This window comes from Artemia franciscana, chromosome 14 (assembly GCF_032884065.1).
Source record: "Artemia franciscana chromosome 14, ASM3288406v1, whole genome shotgun sequence".
Classification (NCBI taxonomy): Eukaryota; Metazoa; Arthropoda; class Branchiopoda; order Anostraca; family Artemiidae; genus Artemia; species Artemia franciscana.
Genome location: NC_088876.1, coordinates 11313714 through 11339878, shown reverse-complemented (window position 1 = coordinate 11339878; position 26165 = coordinate 11313714). Strand labels below are relative to the sequence as shown.

The window sequence follows — 26165 nt, the reverse complement described above, 5'->3', positions numbered from 1 at the left end:
TGCATGAGCCATATTGTTATAAATAATTCGGTTGAGTAGTTTATTGTCTGGATTTAAAATTGTGGTGTTTTCAATTTACTTTTTTTTAAACACGAAAAACGAGCATCTGGATTATTATTTAATGCATTTGTTTGAAATGAGAAAACGAGTATTTTGGGAACCACAAGTACAGTTCGAATTATATGCTGCCAAATTTAAAGTGGGAAATTGACCTTAACATAAAATAATCCTGTTGCTAGTATTGTTGGTTGAAAAAGCTTTCTCTTAGATGGATCTATTCTATTGTTGCGCATTTCCTGCACCTGATAGACTTGCCATCTTTTTTTGTCACCAAAGACTCAACCCCTCCCCTGGGTGTTCTTAAAACCGTTGCACCGGGACACCATCGCCCGTTCTTTTCAGAAGCTCTTGACTTGGCAGCTATGTCGGGCTTATATATGTTTATTCTTCTAGGAAGCTTCGAGTATGATCACAACCATAATCAAAGCGAAGAGAATATCTAGCCGTGGCCTCGCTCACCGGGTGGATCACCTTTGCCAAGAAACTCGTGAGTGGGAGTATTAATAAAAAAGATTCATTTGGTGATCATCTGGACAATCGAACCGAACTCTTAGCAAGAGTAGTTCCAAAAATCATGTCTTCGTTTTTTTTGCTTGGAATTTCAATCGTTTACAAATATTAACTAACAATAATATCACCATACCAGCGTTACAAATGGTGCCAAGAATTTCGCTATTAAGAAAAAATCCACCTAGGGTCCCCGGAAAATATTACACCCAAAGATCACTGATAGCATAAGCTAATACTCTTTAACTGATTACCTATTGTCATAGGAATTACCTAACCTTGTAAATCAGCAAACTTATCACAAACTCCGAACACATCAGTTACAAGCCTCCCCTTCAAGACCCTTCAAAGTGGAAGTCTTAGTCATTACATTCTACAAGATAAACGATAATCGGATCCGAGGAAAAAAAGGAGTCTGATAGAAAGATAATTCCTGATGAATACTGGGAACATAAAAGCCACACTTGACCCAGCGCAAATAAAAACATTTATATTGACTGGGGGAAAATTAGAAAGATGGAAGAGGGCACGGACAAAATAAAGGGGAAGTGTTTACATTGTAAGCAGAAGAAAAAAAGTCTAGTAAGGGATATATATTTAGCCAACACATATAGAGATAAAGACGGTTCGATTAGAAAGAAATCGGGTTCCACCATAGACACTTCAGGTTGAAAATATGTTTTAAACCAGACAGTACAAAAAGTACCATATACGATTACCCAACCTTCAAAATCTTAGGATCCTTACGATGTTTCCATAGTTTCTTATATTTTCAACGTAAGTCTTTATTTTCCCTTATATGCGTCCCCTCACCCCCGATAAATATCAATGTCAGTTCTTGTTTATAACTTTCAATGCAGGCACGTTTAACCCTATTAAGTGGGGGAGGGGGGTTAATAAGTTCATCGCTAGCCGCTCATGATTTGAATTTTCTCGAGGTGGGGCTCTGATGCAATCTATAAGGGGGGAGGGTATCCTCTGTGAAGCGGTTTATGCACAGCCCATCAAAAAGCTCCACTTTACAACTTATTGATGTTTTCAATATGATATTAATGAAAGCACCATTCGATGAAAGTTGGTACACGGTTTAGACATTTAGGGGATTTGATGGTCATGACGAGAGAAGAAGGGGGTAGCAGATTCTCAAGAGTGTATTTTCTATATAGATATATATAAGCCTTCAACAAAACTTACCCATCTCCTTACAATGCAAAAGGTAAATATACAAACTCTTGGCGAAAGAGATTCAGCTTATATTTGAGCTTTGTTCAAATTTTTCGGTAGATCCTACAGTGATCGCAAATAACATCCTAATCCTTCTTTCCTCATGGGTAACCCAATACCGCAAACCCACTGCTAATATCCCTAAAATCACTTCTATTAGTTGAGCTATCCACAATCCATATTAGTTAGAATAATAAAATAAACTACTGATGATAATCAATACGAAAATATGCTTTGTTTGACTTTAATAAACCAGTCGCGTAGTGAAGAAAAAGTCCATATCTTGCACCTATTTGCATACAGAGAAGTGTGGAGAACAACTCCTTTTTTTGTAATTTTTACATATAAAGTGTACGTAGAGACTTTCAAAGTCAATAGTCAGTCGAAATGCCGTTCATGATCCTTATCAGTTTTATTTTTAAGGAATTCATACAAACTGTTAATCAACTGCTTTCATACTAAAATATAAAAAAGAAATAAAAACTGGACTTCATCAAATAAATTTCAGAACGTGATAGAACCGATAAAAAGCGAAAGCATTTTGATATTCTTTTTTTTGGGATTCAAGTTTTAGTCCAACCGACTATTATTTCTATTTCTTACCTACGTTTTATCCATGTTCATTACCTATTTCTATAAAACATTATTTCTTATATTTAGATTTATTTACCTCCTTTTCTTGCTAGTGACGCTTCATTTTATAAATAATGGATATTCGGATTTCTGTTTAATTGTTCATGCTTTCCAGACATAAGATCTTTGGCTGACCAGAATCCCACTCCGATTGAGCCCGTGAAAGTCATTTTTGATTTTATCTTAATGAATTAACTTATATTGAAAATAACACTGTGATTTTAATGTATTAGCTTATATCGAAAATACTATAAAAAATAAACTTACATAGTTCCGTTTAATATCTGGATGGTCCTTCTCCAGTCCATCATCAAGTATAGTGACAACAACCCCTTTGCCTGTGTAGCCTTCAGACCAAGCGGCAGCAACATTCATATCTAACCCACCTCCACGGTTCTAAAAAATACATAAACGAAGACTTATTAACGAAGACTTCTTATTCTAATTAAAGGGCATTTGTGTTTCAAGAATCGTTCCTACAGAATTGGGATAAAAGGCCAAACTTTAGTGCAAAGACCGATGCAAAGAGGAGGGGACATCCTCCTTATATACAGAGTAATTTCTGATCGTTCTCTGTTATAATATTGCTCCACTTTTAACTGAAATAGCAGCTGTTGTTTTTTTTTTGTTTTTTTAATTTAATTCCTGTTAGTTTTGAAAATAATGCCTCAGGGGAAAATTTCCCTCACAAAAATTCTTCCATGGAAAATTCCTCCCACCTAAAGTCCCCATCACTCCTGAAAAGCCCCCCCCCCCCAGAGAATATTCAATCATCGCTAAAATTTTCCCCTTGAAATTTTTTGGCGGGAAATTGGTGAAATTTTATTAGCCTCCTTTCATTTGAACAAAATACTTATTTTTCATTTAATTTCTGATATATTAAATATTTCCATCTGTGGCAAAATTTCCCCCAAATTTCACCCCCCCCCCTCCCAAGGAAATGTTTCACCCACAGAAGACCCCCCCCCCCCACACGGGAAAATACCCAGACAATTCAAACCCCTTTGAAAATTTCCCCAGAGCATCTCAACATGTAGAACTGAGTTGCTAAAGAGAAAGTAAAACAAATAAAAAGAATTCCGTAAACAAATTTTGGTGAATTCCCTCATATAAATTTCCCCTTGAAAATTCATCCCCAGAAACTTCCCTCCCTACGGGAAATCCCCCCCACAGAAAACTCACCTTTCCATCAAAATTTCTATATACTTCCAAATAGCAAATACTAAGCATAAACATTGGACGATTGCACAGCAGCCGATTGCAAAGCTTATATCCCTTTCCCCAGGTGCCGTAGTGGTTCAGGTCATTCCCAGTGGCATGGTTATTTGACCTTTCAACTATGCTGAACAAAAAGACTATCTCAAAATTTTGATCGAATGACTTTGGGAAAAAGGGGGCATGGGAGGAGGTTTAGCTCCCCTCCAATCGATCTTTTTGGTCGCTTAAAACGAGCACTAGAACTTTTAATTTCTGTTCGAATGATCCCTCTCTCATTCTTCCAATCTTCCGACGAATATTTTATAGCATGAATTTCGCTTTCTCGTCAATAGACGGGAGATCTTGTTTGACATCCAGGCCCTTGTATCTCGAAGGAATTGTCAGACAGAATAGAGGCAGTACAAAAGAGACGTCTAAGAATTATAGTTTACGTGGATAAAGTAGAATCTAAAAAACCCCTTGTAAAACATAAAGCCACTTTTCTTTGAAGAGCCCGTTTCGTCACCCTTGAAGAAAGGAGAAGGACAGTTTGCATCCGTCTTATTTTTATTTTATTTTTTAATTTGATTTTAATTTTGCTTAGCATAAGATGCAAAGTCAACTATCGTAGAGCTTGTAAAATTCTTATGAAAATAAATATTATCTCAAGTTATATTAAAGCGATATATAAGTATCAACTAAATGTTATGTAACTTATAGTGTTAATTTATATATATATATATATATATATATATCATGAAAAGAGAAATCACCAATGCAACAGCACAAACACATAAAAAAAAAAAAAAAAAAAAAAAAAAAAAAAAAAAAAAAAAAAAAAAAAAAAAAAAAAAAAAAAAAAGAGACAGAAGGAGAAAAGGAAGACTGTTTTCCTAAATTAGTGATTAATATAGACCAGCACTTGAATAAGGCCTTAACCCTACTCATCCATACAATCACATAGGTCAAACAGCATAGCCAAACACAATCAACCATAAAGAATAATCAATGGACAGGCAGTCATGTCGTCAATAAGTATAAGTCATCATTTACCAAACAATAGAAAAAATAATAAAGACAAATAATTCAGAGGCAACAACCCAACACAAGGGCTCATCAGGAGAATACAATGGCCTATAGGGTTTCGTCACTTTAAATTCTCTACCCAGCCAAGTGTTGTGGCTACCACAGAATATCCATGGCATCCCCGTGTCAGGTATCACCCCCAAAATACATGCCTATAAAAAAAAAAAAAAAAACAGCAAATGTAAAACAACCAAGTAACACCAAAACAAGCCTATCCTGTTAATATATCCCTCTTTTTAGCAACAATAGGTAAACTAAATGTGATAAAATTTACCAAATCACAAGTATTAACACATTGCAAAAAAAAAAAAAAAATTAATGACCTAAACAATTATAGAATTCATCTTGACCATGTGGCTATTTTTTTAAAAAATTCGCTCTATTAGAAACACAATTCAAAATAAATGGCGCTGCATCATCATTTGTCGAACCTCCGAAATTAGTTGAAAATTTCTTTAAGTATTTCCAGATAATTCTTTTGATATTTATTTAAAAGTTCGTTATAATGAAAACTAAATTTTTTAAATTGCCAAGTTAATTTATTTGCAAAAAAACCTCTTGATATCAATTTTTGGCTTAAGATTTTACATCTATTTTTAAAATCAATATAATTACTACAAATCCTTGCATAACGAAGTAACTGTGAGAAAAAAGCAGAATATGTGATATTTGAGTGTATATTACTTTCAGGGAATGGGAAACTAATCACTTCAAAATCAAAATCATCCCTTTTATTATACATTTTAAAACTTAATTTATTATTATCACAAATATTAACATTTAAATCTAAGAAATGATCTTCATGACCAGCGCCATGACTAGGTTCAAGAGTAAGCTCTGATGGATATATATTTTTAGAAATATCAATGAAATCCTTACAATTTAAGACCAAAATACCATTTAAATATCTTTTATTATTTGACAAAACATGTTTTAAATTATTTGGATTATTCTTATTCATCATATATTTATATTCTAGTTGACTTAAAAACAAGTAGCTCCCTCGCTGGCCTCTCTTGCAAAAAAAAAAATATTCTAGCATATGGGCAATGAAGTTAGTTTGTTAAGATGGAACTGCGTGAATAACCACAATTAAGTATACCATTATAGTCCAGCAAAACTACGATAAAAAGACCAAACCTTGGCATTTGAGCAACGGAAATGTTTTTGGCACCAAAATACTCAGAAAAATTCGCTTAATAATATATCCAAAATCGGCCATGCAAAAATACCCCTTTTTTCGGGGGAAAGGGGGGGGGATCTTGAATTTATATTTCAGCAATATTTTCCAGATTGGAGGGTCTTTTCCTATTAACTTGAGTCCAGGGAGACCGAAAATGACATCGGAATTGAAAAATGTTATCACTTATACCCCACTTCCATCCAAGGAAGGTCAGAGAGGGACGAAAAATCAGAATCTTAATTTGTGCAAGTATTTTGGAGATTATCCCATTTCCACCCTAAAAGAGGTGAGAAGAGGTAAAAATACCAATTGTAGTTATGATAATATAAAACATAAATGAGAAAAAAAATATAATTGAAAGGTTGTTTCCTATTAATTCAAGTCTGGGGAAACCGAAAATAACTTCAGAATTGGAAATTCCACCACTTAGTATCCTATTTTCCGATTTAGTTGTGCACTATATTATTATAATGCCACAGATGATATTTCACCCCTTCTGACCTCAGCTAGGGCAGAAATGGGGTACTAACCGATGGAAATTTTCAATTCTGATGTCCTTTTCGGTCTCCTCAAACTTGAATTAAAAGGAAACGACCTTTCAACCAAGATAATATTGCAGAAATTGAAATTCAAGATTTTCCACCTTTTCCCTAGAAAAAGGGTATTTCTGCATGGCCGATTTTGCGTTATTGAGCAAACTTCTCTGAATATTTTAAAAACATAGTGAATATAAAAACATAATGAATATAAAACATAAATGAGAAAAAACATATAATTGAAAGGTTGTTTCCTATTCTCTGAAGTTATTTTCTGGGGAAACCGAAAATAACTTCAGAATTGGAAATTCCACCACTTAGTATCCTATTTTCCGATTTAGTTATGCACTATATTATTATAATGCCAAAGATGATATTTCACCCCTTCTGACCCCAGCTAGGGCAGAAATGGGGTACTAACCGATGGAAATTTTCAATTCTGATGTCCTTTTCGGTCTCCTCAAACTTGAATTAAAAGGAAACGACCTTTCAACCAAGATAATATTGCAGAAATTTAAATTCAAGATTTTCCACCTTTTACCCAGAAAAAGGGTATTTCTGCATTTCCGATTTTGCGTTATTGAGCAAACTTCTCTGAATATTTTGGTCCGAAAAACATTTATGTTGCTCAAATCCCGGGTCAAAACTGTATTTGTACTGGAATATAACCGATAAGGAAATATAAGAACGAGATTCGTGCATTCACTAACTGCAGCGCTAACAGTAGTGGACTTGGAAACTAGAAAATACAGACCCCCCCCCCAAAAAAAAAAAGAAAAAAAACTTGACATGCGACAGTGTGAACAAATCATTCTAGTATTATCGTCTGTTTTAGTTATGTCATGACGTACATACATTATTCAAAAAAAAGCTGACTAGTCCACCCTTATGGCCACTATTCATCAATGTATATCGAAATGTTTCAAAACGATTTTCCGCATTCCTAAAACAGTTGCATTTTCAAGGTTTGTACTTTCCATAAATTGGGTGCAAAATGTGAAAACTTAAAACATTTGTATTCTTACTATTATTAGTACCTATCATAAAATAGTGTAGCATTCCAGGGCATTGAAGCGTAGACATGAAAACAACCTCTTTTGAAATTACACTGCTGGAGTGTGACATTAGTATCCGGTATTAATGTTAACAAATCCTACAATTATATGCTAAAATACGCCAATTGTATTAACAATATAACAGACTAAGTTTCTTTGAAAGTTGTTCTCTTGGAAATTAACCATTGTTTAAAAAATTATGACTTGCAGACAGTGACAACCAATATTGGATTTGTAGTACCGTTTGTTATAATTTTTGAATGTTTTTTTCAGAAATGTGGTGCTTTTTCTTTTCTTTTCTTTTTTTTTTTTTACTGAGTCAAAGATCAGAGGCTACTTTGAAAGTTATCAGATCAAACATACACTAACACCATTCAGGTGTATGATACAGACCAATGATAAATATTATGAATATGCAAAAATGTTACCTTATGAAAAAAGCATAATTTTTTTTCTTTCCTAGCTATCAAGACTTTTGTCACTACTATTCAACTGCAATAGTTCAAAAGGTGTTATTTAGCATTTACTGAAAGTTAGGTTTATATCCCACACTCAAAAGACAGCAAGTTCTACTAGTTGGTTGATTGGTTTTCGTCTATTTTATTAGGCCCCCTATAGATAATTAAGTTTCTTCTTTTTGTTTCTCATAAAAGGTGATTCGTCCTTTTTGCTTGCTTACAACAATACTTGGAAATTGGAAATTTTTAAAAATTGCACTTGCCGCACTTTGGTAGCCAAAAATTATTTTTACAAGCAACTGATTTTTCATAATAGTCAAAACCCAAAATACATTTTTTGCTTTTCAAACACTTCGTGGTAACGAACTGTAGTAAGGAGCAACCCGGCTCAGATACCAATAGTTACATCGAAAGAATCGAATTTCAATGCTGATTTGAAATATATAAGTTTTATCAAGATTAGTCTTACCCATCAAAAGTTACGAGCCTGAGAAAATTTACCTTATTTTAGAAAATAGGCGAAAACACCCCCTAAAAGCCATAAAATATTAACAAAAATCACACCATCAGATTCAGCATATCAGAGAACTTTTTGTAAAAGTTTCAAGCTCCTACCTACTAAAATGCGTAATTTTGTATTTTTTGCATGAAGCCATATCACGGATGCATGTTTTTTTTTGTTTTTTTTTAAGGGGTGATCGTATCGACCCTCTGGTCCTAGAATGTTGCGAGAGGGCTCATTCTAACGAAAATTAAAAATTCTAGTGCCCTTTTTAAGTAACCAAAAAAATTGGAGGACACCTAGGCCCCCTCCCACGCACATTTTCCCCCAAAGTCACTGGATCAAGATTTTGAGATAGCCCTTCTGTTCAACTTCGTCGCAAACCTAGCAACTATGTCTTTGGGTACGACTAATCCCCCAGAGTCCCCGTGGGAGGGACTGCAAGTTACAAACTTTGACCCTTGTTTACATATAGTAATGGTTATTATGAAGTGTACAGACGTTTTCTGGGGGACTTTTTAGCGTTAGTTTGGGAGTGGGTCGGGGGAGGGGTTACTTGGGAGGATCTTTCCATTGAGGAATTTACCATGAGGGAAGAAAATTACCATGAAGGGGGCGCAGGATTTTCTATTATTATTTAAAAAAAAAAAACAATGAGAAAATAAATTTTAAAAAAGTTTTTTTCAGGTGGAAGTAAGGAACAGCATTAGAACCTAAAACAAACAGAAATTATTACGTATGTAAGGGGAATCGTCTCCTCCACAATACCTTGCTCTTTACGCTAAAGTATTTTTAGTAATTTCAACTATCTATTCCACGGCCTTTGTGATTCAGGGGTCATTCTTAAAGATTTGGGATAAAATTCAAGCTTTAGTGTAAAGATTGAGGTATTGACGAGGGGGCAAACCCCATCATATACGTAATAAAAATACACAAATATAGAAGTTCGTTACGTAAGTTATTTCGTAAGATACGTATGTTTATTACTAACAAAAACGTTCGTACAAAAATTTTAAAAAAAATCTAGTTGCAACTTGAGGTAACCAAAAATTGGAGGGCAGCTAGGCCTCCTTCCCCACCCCTTTTTTTATTAAAACAATCCGATCAAAACTATGAACAAGCCATTTAGCAAAAAAAAAAATATATGCAAATTACGTTTTAATTATTCATGTGCGGTGAGCCAATATCAAAACATGCATTAATTCAAAAACGTTCAGAAATAAAAAAAAAACAAGAGCTAAGAGGTCATATGGCACTTGTAAGAGGCCAGAAGAGCCAAGAGCCAAAAGCTCATATGGTATGAGCTCTAACAAAATTCTAAGAATCAATAGATTGATTTAAAAGGGAAAATCAGAGGCTTATGCCTGTCGGGACTTAAAATAAGAGCTCTGAGTCACGATGTCCTTCTAAATATCAAAATTCACTAAGATCCGATCACCCACTCGTAAGTTATAAATACCTAATTTTTTCTAATTTTTCCTCTCCCTTTAGCCCCCCAGATGGTCGCATCTGGGAAAACGACTTTATCAAGTCAATTTGTGAAGCTCCCTGACACGTCCTAGCACGTCCAGAAGCACCAAACTCGCCAAAGCACTGAACCCCGCCCCCCATCTCCCCCAAAGAGAGCGATCAAGTACGGTTACATCAATCACGTATCTACGACATTTGCTTATTCTATCCACCAAGCTTCATGCCGATTCCTCCATTTCATTAAGATCCGGTCACCAGTTCTTGAGTTAAAAATACCTCAATTTTTCTAATTTTTCCAAATTAAAACCCCCCAGCTCCTCCAAAGAGACAGGATCCGTTCTAATTATGCCAATCACGTATCTAGAACTTGTGCTTATTCTTCCCATTAAATTTCATCCCGATCTCTCCACTCTAAGCGTTTTCCAAGATTTCTGTTTCCCTCCTCCAGCCCCCTGTGTCCCCGGATCAAATTCGAGTCGAAAATTGAGCATCTGAGACATAAGATCCTTCGACACATCAAGTTTAATTAAGATCCAATCGCCTATTCGTAAGATAAAAATACCCCAATTTTCACGTTTTTCAAGAATTCCGGTATCCCCTCCAACTCCCCCACTTTCACAGGATCTGGTCGGAATTAAAAGTAAGATCTTTAAAGCACAAGATCCTTCTAAATATCAAATTTCATTAAGATCTGATTACCCGTTCGTAAGTTACAAATACCTCATTTTTCCGAATTACCCCCCCCCCAACTCCCCCAAAGAGAACGAATCCAGTCCAGTTATGTCAGTAATGTATCTAGGACTTGTGCTTATTTTTCTCACCAAGTTTCATCCCGACTCCTCCACTCTAAGTATTTTTCAAGATTTTAGGTTTCTCCCTCCCAACTCCCCCCAAGGTCACCACATCCGGTCGGGATTTAAAACCAGAGCTCTGAGACACGACATCCTTCCAAACATCGAATTTCATTAAGATCTGATAAACCGTTCGTAAGTTAAAAATACTTCATTTTTCTATTTTTTCCGAATTAACCAGCCCCCCACTCCCCCCCCCCCCCAGATGGTCAAATCGGGAAGACGACTATTTATAATTTAATCTGGTCCGGTCCCTGCTGGTCTGGTCCGAGGTCTGAAATCTGGTCTGGTCTGGAATCTCGTCTGGTCTGGTCCGAGCTTACCTGGAAGTGCCTAAAAAAGCAAAACCGGGACCGACAGACAGGCCGACAGACAGACAGACAAACAGACCGACAGAATTTGCGATTGCTATATGTCACTTGGTTAATACCAAGTGCCATAAAAAGAAGAAAACACTTACCAAATACCACATAATGGACCATTTTGGATCATCGATATTAAGGAATGGATTAGATCTTCTTAACAAACTGGATCTTTTTGATCGTTTAAGAACAGGCCCAGAGTAATCCGAATGGACGTCCCGCTTGACCCGCTTTAATACACGCTGCTGCTGAACTGACCTAACCTAAAATGAGCAGTGAACCATTAAGAGTAAAAACACTAATAAAGATGGGGGAGAAATCAAATAACTGCTAAATGGAGCATGTTGAACAAAAAGATACGCTCGTTTAGACTAAAATTTGTGTAGTTTTACCATTCGTTACAAAAATATTTCAAAGGTTGAGTCTTCGGAAAGGGATCCCCCCCCCCCACCCCTGAGTGCAACAATGGTTAGGATCAACTGAAATATCAATTTCTACTAACAAGTAATAATAGAAAATGGATATATGAGAAAAGGGACTTGTTTTAGTATCACTTAAAATATAGACAAGATATTTTCGGTAATATTGTAATAAATAATTAAAAAAAAACATAGACGCATTAATTTATAACAGACCATAGACAGCATGGGCTTTTGCGAGCTCCTACAACAAGCAAAGACTTCCTAAGACAAAACTATAGGTTTTTCTTTCGAAGACCACACTGGCTTTCTATGACGAACAGATAAAAGTTCAAATAGGGTTAAGTCATTTTATTAGACAGTGGAAAACAGATACAAAAAGTTCTAGATATTTCGATCACATGGACAATGATCGTCATCAGAACCTACTGCTGATGTTGATGACGATCACTGATTTATCTGCTGATGATGATCACTAATGAATGTGGTCGAAATATCCAGAACTTTTTCTATTTATTTTTCACTGCCTAAAAAAAGGACTTACCCTACTTGAACTTTTATATGTAAGACAAAACTGATTATTTAGGTCTTCATATGTTTTTCCACAATTGATCCTCATCGTTTTTGCTAGATGCGAGTTGATGTTTACCTGCTTACACACTGCAATACATTTTTCAATATGACTCATATCTATCCAGGCAATAAATCTATGGTTTTAACTTATTTAAGCAACCCTCCTTTATAAAGGATACCATTGTTGTATGTCTAAAAGCTATAAAAACCTTTCTAGGCAACGACGAGAAATGTGCTCCATTGTCGTTTGTACGAGATTTTGGCTAACTTACATTTCATTTGGTTTTTTGAGTAAATTACGAATTAAAACAAACCTTATCGATGACCTCGAATGAACTCTATTTAGACAAAATAAAATTAGGTGGAAAATCCTGTTGTTCTAAAGACCAATTTCCAGGCGAAATTACACAGATGACTTTTCTGTTTTAAAAATGCCAAATGAAGCTATTTTGTATTTTCCTTGCCATTTTTTTCTTAAAAATACATCTGAGTTTTTTCTTTTTTCTTCCAAGCACAAAAGGCGTAACTGGTTTTATTCAAAGCTTGGAGGAATATGTTTCCGGCGAAAAGGTAATCAACAAAGATCCAATCCCAAGGAACGAGTTCATAAAACCTATATAAACAACATCTGTATAAAATAAAACACAAAATCATAGACGTTCTTTGTTTCACTCCAATTTGGTAGCAGTAATTGGCATCCAGGCAATTTTGCCTCGTAGTTCCGGGCTAAATCAAACAATCCCACAGTATACTGAGACAAGTCAAACTTCATTGCACCGAAGATATGAAAGATATAGGCCAAGGGGGAGCCAAGCAGCTTCCAAGGGATTTGATAAGTTGACCATGTGTTCGTATTGAACCTTCTCTGAGATATGTATAAAATTATTGATTGTAGGAATAGAACAAAAGTAGGTCACATGTTTGGATCAAACTAATATCAAACAATGGATTTACTAGATAATTTTACTTCAGCATTTTGCACTATTGCTGAACACAAAGCTCCACTTATATTTGATCTGAGACAATATATTTAAACTTCGATAAAGGAACTCAATGAAAAACTGTACTGATTGTGAACCCTGCGTAGCAGTTGAGGAGTTAATCAAGTTATGATGTCAATCGAATTGGAATCGAGCTCCCTAAAGGTGTAACTGCTATATGCTAACCCCTGCCAAGTTTAACTAAGAGCCAGTAAGAATTTATTATGGATGCACAGGATAGGAACTTAGACATCTTAATTACGAGCCTACCTGGAATCTACACAGATGAAAATAGATTTTGTTACCCCCAACCCTTCCTCCCGAAGAGTTTGAATAAGTCAAAAACATGAAAAACTACAAGTTCCCACCAAGTTTGATTGGTGGACGAGAAGTTAGATCCGCCTCTACAAAGGTCAAATCCTAAACCCTGGCATAACTAGGCCATTAAATATTGCTACAAACTAAGTTTGATAAAGCTCCGAGAACTAATTTTATCAGATATGCTGATGACCAGAACTTAAGGGTTATTCCCGCCCCTCCCCCTCCATAAAATTTGTATTGAGCATGACAATACATAATTCTTAGGAAGTTCACCTTTAGAATAAACTCGTTTTGTTTTCAGTTTTTAAGATCTAGCAAGTAAGAGCGAATTTACAAATTTCAGAGAGTCTATTCTTCTCAGTTCTACAATTCCTATACTACGATTAACAAAAAAAAACAAGAGCTAAGAGCTCATATGGCAATTGTGACGAGGCCAGAAGAGCTAAGAGCCAAGAGCTCATATGGTATGAGCTCTAACAAAATTCTAAAAATCAATGGATTGATTTTAAAGGAAAATCAGAGGCTTAATGACGGTCCAGATTTAAAATAAGAGCTCTGAGTCGCGATGTCCTTCTAAATATCAAAATTCATTAAGATCCGACCACCCACTCGCAAGTTGTAAATACCTCATTTTTTCAAATTTTTCCTCTCCCTTTAGCCCGCCCAGATGGTCAAATCTGGGAAAACGACTTTATCAAGTCAGCTTGTGCAGCTCCCTGACACGCCTACCAATCTTCATCGTCCTAGCACGTCCAGAAGCACCAAATTCGCCAAAGCACTGAACCCCTCCCTCCAACTCCCCCAAAGAGAGCGAATCCAGTACGGTTACGTCAATCACGTATCTACGACATTTGCTTATTCTATCCACCAAGCTTCATCCCGATTCCTCCACTCTAAGGGTTTTCCAAAATTTCCAATTTCCCCCTCCAATTCCCCCAAATGTCCCCGGCTCCAATTCGAGTCGAAAATGGAGCATCTGAGACATAAGATCCTTCTATATATCAAGTGTCATTAAGATCCGATCACCTATTCGTAAGATAAAAATACCCCAATTTTCACATTTTCCAAGAATGCCGGCTTCTCCCTCCAATTCTCCCCAATGTCACAGGATCTGGTCGGAATTTAAAATAAGAGCTTTAAAGCACAAGATCCTTCTAAATATCAAATTTCATTAAGAACTGATCACTCGTTCATAAGTTACAAATACCTAATTTTTCCAAATTACCCCCCCCCCAACTCCACCAAAGAGAGCGGATCCGGTCTGGTTATGTCATTCACGTATCTTAGACTTGTTGTTATTCTTCCCATTCAGTTTCATCCTGATCTCTCGGCTTTAAGTATTTTCTAAGATTTCAGGTCCTCCCCCCCCCCGCAATAACGCTGGATCCGGTTGAGATTTAAAATAAGAGATCTGAGTTACGAGGTCCTTCTAAATATGAAGTTTCATGAAGATCCGATCACTCTTTCGTAAGTTAAAAATACGTCATTTTTTCTAATTTTTCAGAATTAACCCTCCCTCCCCCAGTTCCCCCAAACAGAGCGGATCCGTTCCAATTATATCAACCACGTATCTAAGACTTCTGCTTATTTTTCCCACCAAGTTTCATCCCGATCCCTCCACTCTAAGCATTTTCCATGATTTTTGGTTCCCCTCCCCAAACTCCCCCAATGTCACCAAATCCGGTCTGAATTTCAAATAAGAGCTTTGAGACACGATATCCTTCTAAATATCAAATTTCATTGAGATCTGATCACCCGTTCGTAAGTTAAAAATACCTCATTTTTTCTAATTTTTTAGAATTAACCCTTTCCCCCGACTACCCCAAAGAGAGCGGATCCGTTCTGGTTATGTCAATGATGTATCTAGGACTTGTGCTTATTTTTCCCACCAAGTTTCATCCCGATTCCTCCACTCTAAGTGTTTTCCAAGATTTTAGGTTTCCTCCTCCAAGATTTTAGGTTAGATATTATACCCAAATTAGGGCCTGGAAACTTTCTTAAATACTAAGGCCTACCTCCACAACTTCTAATGCTTGAGTAATTATTAACCCTGTGTGAAGGGCAATCCTGAGATAAAACAATAGAACAAAAAAAAATGTGGTAGAATTGGATTTATCATTCAAAACCTTTCCCAAATATAATCTTCTTCCCGCAAAAATTGCAGCACCTCCCCTCTGCCCCTCATACTAAGACCGAATTAAGCTATAGATTATATTCAAATTCGGGGAATAGTAGAATAAAATGGAAGCGACGCCAAAATATGATTATAGCCGAAAGTAAAAATTTGGTTATTATTTTCAGATTGTTTTCTTTTAAAGTTTTATATTATTTTCATACTTTTTTATATTATTTACAACTTGATATCTATGTTTGAAGATTGATCAAACAGTTCGAGGCATTGAACTGCGAGTAACTTGACCCAAGAGGGACCAAAACTCTAAAAAAGAGCAACTTAAAAAACAAAAAAGAATGTTTTCGTATTTGATATTCTTTTTTTTTACCAGGTGATGTATCTTATTCTGAAATATCTATTCTCATGAGATCTATGTATCTCTTCTCACGCCGCTGCTTTTTAAAACTTGTTCAAACTAAAACCTCATTGAGTTTCAATGCCGCTATGGGAAAATTTACTTTCAAGTCGTTGTTATCCTTCGTCCTTGTGGACAAGTTGTTACTTACTACGCTTCTTTTCAACTGAAAGGGGATATGTGTCCAAATCTCGCACAAATACCCGAAGTATCTCAAAACTGTTTGTCATTTGAAAGAATATTAAAAGGACTGTTAGCTATCAAGGTACAACTACAGTTAAAGCAGGTAATGGGAAAGCTGGAACTTGGAAGATTAGTAGCCTACAACAGCAACACTACAATGTAGCAGCAATTCTCTTTATTTTGAGGATTAGATTATGGCAAAACTTAATATCACTGCTTCATAATGCATATGATGCCAATCAATTTTGTTCTCCGTCTCTCAAATGGTGATTTTTGTAGTTGTAGTATAGTGATCAATGAGTTTCAAACATGCAGTAGGGTATGCATTATTTTTATAATACCAATAGCATTGGAGTGTAAAACTACATCCATAAAGTAACAGGAGTAAGCTATATACAGTATACTTTCAGTGAAGATTGATATGGTCGTAATCATATCAATGTTCAAAATTTTCAAAGTTGCTAGTAGCAGAGTCTCCAAAACCTGCCAACATTTTAGCAGCACAGCTTGTCTTTTGGCAGCTTTGGTTTGAGCAAAAAATATTTTTAAGCATAAAATTTGCAGAAAAGTAACAAATGTGACTTAGTATAGCTTGCAGTTAAAAATATCAATAGTTTTCTGAATCATAATGAACAACAAGAGCTAAGAGCTCATATGGCACTTGTGACGAGGTCGGAAGAGCCGAGAGCTCATATGGTACGAGGTCGGAAGAGCCAAGAGCTCATTTGGACGAGGTCGGAAGAGCCGAGAGCTCATATGGTACGAGGTCGGAAGAGCCAAGAGCCAAGAGCTCATTTGGCACTTGTGAGAAGGTCAGAACCTAAAGTTAAACTTTATAGCACAAGATCCTTCTAAATATCAAATTTCATTAAGATCTGGTCACCCTTTCGTAAGTTACAAATACCTCAATTTTCAAAATTACCTCCCCCCTCCCAATTCCACCAAAGAGAGCAGATCCGGTCCAGTTATGTCAGTCACGTATCTTAGACAGGTTTCTATTCTTCCCATCCAGTTTCATCCTGATCTCACCGCTTTAAGTATTTTCTAAGATTTCCGGTCCCCCCAACTGCCCCCCCCCCAATTACGTTTGATCCGGTTTAGATTTAAAATAAGATATCAGAGTTACGAGGTCCTTCTAAATATGAAGTTTCATGAAGATCCGATCACTCCTTCGTAAGTTACAAGTGCCATAACCGATCACTCCTTCGTAAGTTAAAAATACGTTATTTTTCTTATTTTTCAGAATTACCCCCCCCCCCCGCAATTGAGCGGATCCGTTCCAATTATGTAAATTACGTATGCAAGACTTTTGCTTATTTTTCCAACCAAGTTTCATCCCAATCCCTCCAATCTAAGCGTTTCCCATCATTTTAGGTCTCCCCACCCCAAACTTCCCCCAATGTCACCAGATCCGGTCAGGATTTAAAATAAGAGCTTTGAGCTACGATGTGACGAGGTCGGAAGAGCCGAGAGCTCATATGGTACGAGGTCGGAAGAGCCAAGAGCTCATTTGGCACTTGTGAGAAGGTCAGAACCTAAAGTTAGACTCGGTACTAGAGTTATCGAATTTGCTGTACTTTGTTTATTGGCAATTATTATAAAGATAAACTTGAAAATACAATGTTTCTATAGTCTCTTCTTGTTCGGTATTCTACCTGTAAAGACATGTAATAATAACAGAGAAACAATATGCGATCATCAGAATCTTGCTATATGCAGTAATATACACTTAAGAATACTTGTGACGAAACTAAACATTCACCCTAAGCTGAAATAAACTAACGAGAAAGGGGGGGGGGGGTAGTGTCAGATAAACCACCCTGATGTTTGGAAAGACCATAAAATAATTTGTTACTTAGGCCATGTAACACCAAATAGTCGAGCTGTTAGCTGAATGTACGATCAGACCAAACCGGTTTCATAGACACAAGGACAAATGACGGGAGACAGAATGTATTGGACTTGTATGATTTGCGTCAAATATGGGTACATCAGGGGGGTGGGGGTAAGGTTAGGTTATTAACCCATTTCTGAGATATATTCTCCCCCCCCCCCCCTAATTTGCAAATATATAGCCCAAATTATACTATTGTATAAACTAAAGTATTATATTTACATCATGTTTTGGTGTATTTCATTATGATTAACGTAAATACACTTATTGAGTGTGTTAGGTATAATACATAAGTACCAGTAATTTTCTTTCAAAAGGCCACAGACTAATAGAACCAATTTTCGATGATTTTTAAGTTAATCCCCCCCCCCCTCTAAAAAACAAACCAAGAGCCTGTGTATGTACCTGCAGTCCTTTTAGTCTGCAAGGCTATCAAAATATTCAACACCAGACTTTAGAATAACATCAAAAATTATTACCTTACCCTTTCGTATTATCGACACCGTTCTTTATAGGTAGGAATTTTTTCATACACTTCAGTTACAATTTTATACTTATCTTTTGACATAGATTCTTGAATGACTTCCATTTCTTCTCATCAAATTCATGGAAAACGTTTTAAATACGTATTTAAATTGCGCATCGTTGTCTGTGCCCAAGGGACTGGGAACTAATTAAAAGTCAATAGCTAAGTTCATGAATGTGAAATCATCATTGATGACTGTCACAGTGTAAAAATATTTTCCCTTTACTATAGGGTTCCATACAAAATCTGTTTGCTACAATTGTTATGCATATTGTAAATTGTTTTCTTATCATGCTTCCTTCTCAAACATGTTTCCTTCTTAAATCGTAAGTTAAAAATACCTAATTTTTATAATCTTTCAGAATTAACCCTCGCCCCCACTCCCCCAAAGAGACCGGATCCGCCCTTCCAACTCCCCCGAATGTCACAGGATCTGGTCGGAATTTGAAATTAGAACTTTATAGCACAAGATCCTTCTAAATATCAAATTTAATTAAGATCTGGTTACCCTTTCGTAAGTTACAAATACCTCAATTTTAAATCTAAGCGTTTCCCATCATTTTAGGTCTCCCCACCCCAAACTTCCCCCAATGTCACCAGATCCGGTCAGGATTTAAAATTAGAGCTTTGAGCCACGATATCCTTCTAAAAATCAAATTTCATGGAGATCCAATCACCTGTTCGTAAATTAAAAATACCTCATTTTTTCTAATTTTTCAGGATTAACCCCCCCCCCCCCAACTACCCAAAAGAGAGCGGATCCGTTCCGTTTATGTCAATCATCTATCTAGGACTTGTGTTTATTTTTCCCACCATGTTTCATCCCGATCCCTCCACTCTAAGTGTTTTCCAAGTTTTAGGTTTCCCCCTCCCAACTCACCGCCCCCATCACCAGATCCGGTCGGGATTTAAAATAAGAGCTCTAAGACACGATATCCTTCTAAACATCAAATTTCATTGAGATCCGATCACCCGTTCGTAAGTTGAAAATACCTCATTTTTCTAATTTTTAAGACTTACTCCCCCCCCCCCCAACTACCCCTAAGAGAGCAAATAAGTTCCGATCATGTCAATCATGTATCTAGGACTTGCGCTTATTTTTCCCATCAAGTTTCATCCCGATCCCTCTACTCTAAGTGTTTTCCAAGATTTTAGGTTTCCCCCCTCCAACTCCCCCCAATGTCATCAGACCCAGTCGGGATTTAAAATAAGAGCTCTGAGACACAATATCATTCCAAACATCAAATTTCATTAAGATCCAATCACCCGCTCATAAGTTAAAAATACTTCATTTTTTCTATTTTTCCGAATTAACCGGCCCCTACTCCCCCCCCCCCCCAGATGGTCAAATCGGGAAAATGACTATTTCTAATTTAATCTGGTCCGGTCCCTGATACGCTTGCCAAATTTCATCGTCCTAGCTTACCTGGAAGTGCCTAAAGTAGCAGAACCGGGACTTCAGGTTTTCTCCCTCCAACTCCCCCCAATGTCATCAGATCCGGTCGCGATTTAAAATAAAAGCTCTAAGACACAATATCATTCCAAACATTAAATTTCATTAATATCCAAATACCCGCTGATAAGTTAAAAATACTTAATTTTTTCTATTTTTTGCGAATTAACCGGGCCCCCACTCCCCCCCAGATGGTCAAATCGGGAAAACGACTATTTCTAATTTAATCTGGTCCGGTCCCTGATACGCTTGCCAAATTTCATCGTCCTAGCTTACCTGGAAGTGCCTAAAGTAGCAAAACCGGGACCGACAGACAGACCGACAGACAGACCGACAGACCGACAGACAGACCGACAGACAGACCGACAGAATTGGCGACTGCTATATGTCACTTGGTTAATACCAAGTGCCATAAAAAACCTCCCTTCACAAGATTGAGTATGACACCGCTGCTTAAACCAGTAGAGAAAGGAAATCAGATTTATTCACTGACCAAAACTCGTGGAAAATTATGCCTAGATTCAATTATTTTTCATAGTATATAAAGTTATCCTAAACTCTTAAAAGTAGACTGAGGTTTTCCTAACACTATGCTTCAGATCAACACTTAATCAATAGGGATTGACTAATGGCTGAAGGAAATTTTCAAACAGTCTGCTTTATTTTGAAATAAGAATTGATTATGATTATGATCATGAACTGACTACAATGATTTGTCGCTTGTCTATATTCCTTTGCATTACCCTAGACTATGGGCCCCAGGTGCGTTTTCGAAGTGAATATTGACCATACAAAACACTCCCGCGCTGGCGACGCTCCTGAGACACTCGTGTCTCGCAATCTATATATTTTTTCAGGTGAATTATCATCTACGAATCTATTTAGATTTATAAAATGGTAACTTCATTTAATATGATCAATGAGATATTTATGAAACATTATAATATAATAGCTCTCAAAAAAAAATAGACCCCAGCAAATATGTTAATCTTCACTCGAAAAATGCACATTAATTAGGGATGAGAGTGGGGGGAGGTTAGCCTACGTGAGTTTACCCCCCCCCTAATGTGCAAATGTGTAGCCCATATTTGTTTCTAGAGCATTATATTTTCATTACGGTATTTTTGGTTAGGATTAACTTCACTTCCTGAGTGTTGGCGGTAGGCTATACATAAAAAATCACAGAAAAAAAAGAGAATAAAAATTGAAAAATATGACATCCCTACACTACACTGACGTCTCCAGATCATCATCTCTTTTCTGGTGAATATATCTTCCATTAATTCGTTTATATCCCTAACCACATTTACCACATTTAGGATGGTCAATGAAGATTTTGAGAGATGAGATGTCCATTAATCATTACATTATATCAACTACAAAAATGATGAACCTGGAGTAAAATTAATCATCTATGCCTAGTACATAGAAATATTGATTAACGACAGGAAAAGATCAATGATACGAATTAAGCAACAAAAACGACCTTTTGGAGTGGGCAGAATCAAACTAACTACAACAGGATTAATCTTTATAGAATTAAAAAGGCTTTTAAAGTAGAAAAAAATGCTTCTCCAAGCTTTTTTTTTTCGAGCTACGGTCTTTTGATGTCTAGAGCTGGAAATCACCAATACTATCGAAAAGTACTGGACAGAGGACTACACCAGGTCACTTCCTAGAAAAGGAGGCTATTACAGTAAATAGATCATTGGAGGGGTCCCAGGCTCCCAGGCTCCTGATTGTGCAGCATGGAGGACAACTACTACTGCCTTAGCTTCCTCAAGGCACGAAGGCACGTGAAGACCCCAGTCTACGTCTTCAAGGCGAAAAAAAAATATAATAATAAATAATAATATTAATGTTTTTCGCTAATAATGTTCTGTCATGCGTTAATACGATCTCAAATGAAAGACAATTAACGAGAAATTCCCCCTGCGTATCAATAATGTGCGTATTTTTAAGTTTTAAAATACTGAAAAATTTCCCCTGCAGACCATTCCCTCCTGCAGAAAAATCCTCCATGGAAAATACCCCTTGCAAAGAATTTCCCCTACAGAAAGCTTTATTAAAATATGAGTGAGGAATTTATAAAATAAACGTATTATTTAGGTTTATTTTCAGAGTAAAAATTTATTGCGAAAACAAAATATAAGGAATTTCAGAAGGCGTTGACACCCATGAAAAAATGGGGTAAATCAAATTGAAAGGAGCACCGTAGGAATACCCATGGTTGAAAACCGTAGTCAACAGATTTTCAGCCCGAGTTTTGAAAACTCAATAAATTCATATTTTTCTTTGTTTATCCCTGATGCCCCTTTTTTTCTCCAGGGTTGGCAGGACATTAGAGCATCGTGTATAGCTGTTTAAGAGCACATCTGAAGAATAATACTTACAAATACTTTATTTCTAAAAATTCATTTTGATAACCATCGTAAAGGACCATATTATGGTGCCACAAACGAGACTTTCTTTGACATTGCTGAAGTGGAAAGCATGGGAAGCATTACAATGTGCCATTAAAATAACCATGGTCGAAAACCCATGACCGGGTGTTCGCTATCCCCCTCCAAAATACTACTGCTTAAATACTACAAGTACTACTCCAGAACTTGCTTTAATTGTCATTGCCGAAAACCTTTAATCAGAGGTCGGAACACCGAAAAGAAAAAAAATCCTTCGATGCATCCATATGATAAAAATAGACATTAGTCTAATTCTTTATACTATGCTGTTTCCCAGAAAAAAACTTTGTGATAATATACAACTATCCCGCCAGAATACTTACGTATTAACCCTATAGAAATTTTATCTATAATGATTGATCAGTATCTATTCCTAGGAAATTTTTGAATGAGGTCAGGAGTAAGACTCATGTTAAATGCCACACTTTAACAAAAGGTCATACCTGTTTGTATAATTACCATAGTTAGATCTAAAAACTATTTGTCAGATCTATTGTATATACAAAAGTAAAACAGTTCAAAATAGGGATGAAACCTTTTAATTGACAGTGAATATATATAAAAATTATTTAACTGGATATTTCGAATACATATACAGTGTCCATCATCAGCAGTAAAACTAAAAGACATTTAATTTCGTCATGGAAAGGCAGTGTGGTCTTCACAGTTATCTACATTGTATATACAAAAAAAAAAGAAAAAAACAAGCAAAAATTTATAGATAAACGACGTCAACAACTTTTAGTGTACAATTCATACCCTTTCAAAAATCCATAAAAATGGATCAGTATTTTAGCAACCTCAAAATCATTAAGAAGAATACAAAATGAGAGACTGATTTAAGTGCAACATTTAATTCAGTTACTTCTGTCCATAGTATTGAGAATTCCAAGGTCTTGTAAACATTTAAGCCCAAGATTTACTCGGGCGTGTCCACTCCAGATTTTTTTTAATCAAACAGTTTTTGGTAATCAAACGGTTCGTGGTAACGAACTTTAAGTAAGTAGCGACCCAGCTAAATAGTAACCGAAACTCTAAAAAACGGAATTTCGATACCAATGGATACATCAAAAGAATTGGATTTTAATGCTGTTTTCAAATATATATGTCTTATCATTCAGAAAATACGAGTCTGAGAAAATTGTCTTAAATCATACATAGGGGAAAACACCCCCTAAAAGTCATAGAATCTTAATGAAAATCACACCATCTGATTCAGCGTATTAGAGAACCCTACTGTAGAGGTTTCAAGCTCCTATCTACGAAAGTGTAATTTTATATTTTTTGCTAGAAGAAAGACCGCAGATGCGTGTTTATCCGTTGTTTTTTGTTGTTGTTTTTTTCAAGGGGTGAGCGTATCGACCCAGTGGTACTAGAATACCGCGAGAGGGCTTATTCAAAAGAAAATTAAGAGTCAATGCCTCACTCCCTAGTCAATACCTCGGTCTTTACGCTAAAGTTTTTTTTTAGTACTTCCAAAAAAGCTATTTACGGCCTTTGTGATTCAGGGGTCATTCTTAAATAATTGAAAGAAAATTCAAACTTTAGCGTAAAGAGCAAGGTATTGACTAGGGGGTGAGCCTCTTCATATACGTAATAATTTCTATTCTTTTCAAGTTTTAATGTTGCTCCTTAATTTCAGTTGAAAAAAAAACCTTTTTTTTTTGTTTGAAATAAGAGCCGTTCATAGGATTGCTATCATTTTGCTGAAATCGCACCAAATTAGGTGATTTCAAACCACATAAAAACACCCTAAACGCTTTTTTGTGAAAAACAAAAATACATAAATGTCTAATCGCTTTGTTTTGTGTTTTCGGTCAAGCGCTAATCCTACATAACGCGAGAAACACGGGGAATTATCACGAGCCAGTGTATTGGAGCCAGTTTTACAGATTTATATTGCGTACTACTACTACTACGGTACTACTACTAACAACTCATTACAGCACCAACCCACCTGAGGCCAACACATAGCCAACATAGGCTACAAAGAAGCATTTTTCATTCGTTCTAAAGATTCAATTTCGCACTTTATTCCATCATTTATTTCCATGCGTTAATAGAATAGCAGGACAACATTTGATAACAGTAATACTGTAATAACAACAGTATTCAAGTATTCAGTATTCAGCAATCAAGCACAGTTGACCACAATAACAGTCAAGAAAATCAGTCAAGAAGATCAAGAAAAATAAATACTTACATTTGGTTCGTGACTTAGTAATTCACTGTGTTCGAGTAGAGGCTCCACTGATCTCTTCTTAATTCGGTTATGTGCAAAATGATAAACCCCAGGGAAAATCTATAGATAGATAAGTGTATTTTAAAGCCATGAACACAGTACAAACAACATAAACGAAAGATGCAAATAACATGAACTTTGATCAGCGATCATAAAACGCTTAAATGAAACACTGTATTAACCTAATATTAGTACTTAATACTTGAAAAAAAGGTCATTGAAAAGAACGCTTAACTCTCGGAAAAGGACATAAATATAACATTACATTTACTTTATATTGAGATTATTTTTTTAATTATTTATTTATTATTATTATTTTTATTTAACAAAATTTAGATACCTTGCTACTCTACAAATAAACTGACAAGACGTACTATTTAAGACACCTGGAAGTATCAACTTATTATCTCCAAATATCCCTTCCCTTATCGTAGAAAGCCCCTGGCACCGGCTTGAGCAGTGCACTAAATAATCCTCTTTAACTCAGCAAAGCGCAGATCAAATAAAATCAAGATCAAAAATAAGACAGAGGCTAAATATGTTAAATGAAAAAAAAAACAAGTTTTTTTAACTGAAAGTAAGGAGCGATATTAAAACTTAAAACGAACAGAAAATACTCCGTATATGAAAGGGGATGTTCTCTCCTCAACTCCTCGCTCTTTACGCTAAAGTTTGACTCTTTTTCTCAACTCTACTTCTTAAAACAGTACAAAAAAATGCAAAATTCCATATTTTTCTAGATAAGAACTTGATTGACTTGACACAGTTATAATAGGCATATATTAAGAACATAAGCCATTCTTCTCCGGTTAAGAACAAGAGCGAAGAGCTCATATGGCACTTGTGACGAGGTCGAAAGAGCCAAGAGTTCATATGGCATGAGCTCTGGCAAAATTCTAAGAGCCAATCGATTGATTTAAAAGGAAAATCAGAGACTTAATGCCGGTCAAGATTTAAAGAAGAGCTCTGAGTCACGAGGTCCTTCTAAATACCAAATTTCATTAAGATCTGATTACCCGGTCATCAGTTATAAATACCTCACTTTTTCTAATTTTTCAGAATTACCCCCCCCCCAACTCCCCCAAAGAGAGCAAATCCGGTCCGGTTATGTCAGTCACTTATCTTGGACTTGTGCTTATTCTTCCCACCAAGTTCCATCCTGATCTCTCCACTCTAAGCATTTTCCAAGATTTCTAGATCCACCCCGATGACACTGGATCGGGTCGGGACTTAAAATGAGAGATTTGAGTTACGAAGTCCTTCTAAATATGAAATTTCATTAAGATCCGATCACCCGTTCATAAGTTAAAATACCTCATTTTTTTTAATTTCTCCGAATTACCGAAAAACATACTTGGTAAATACCAACTACCATAAAAACCACTAATTTATGTTTTCTACTTCACTTTCATAATCTCCTTTTAGAATAAAAAAATATCCCCTTTTCTGTGCTAATATTT

The 26165-nt window shown here is 36.0% G+C and overlaps 1 protein-coding gene across 5 annotated transcripts in view; it reads right to left on the bottom strand.

Moving 5' to 3' along the window:
* LOC136035309 (furin-like protease 1) overlaps positions 1–26165 on the bottom strand; it is a 133105-nt gene that overhangs the window by 84738 nt on the left and 22202 nt on the right. For all 5 annotated transcript variants that reach the window (XM_065717007.1, XM_065717009.1, XM_065717010.1 and 2 more), the window contains exons 3-5: positions 24667–24765; positions 11223–11387; positions 2692–2820 (exon numbers count right to left, since the gene is read on the bottom strand). In XM_065717007.1, coding sequence (XP_065573079.1) covers positions 2692–2820; positions 11223–11387; positions 24667–24765 — 393 coding nt within the window. The remainder of the gene's footprint in view (positions 1–2691; positions 2821–11222; positions 11388–24666; positions 24766–26165) is intronic.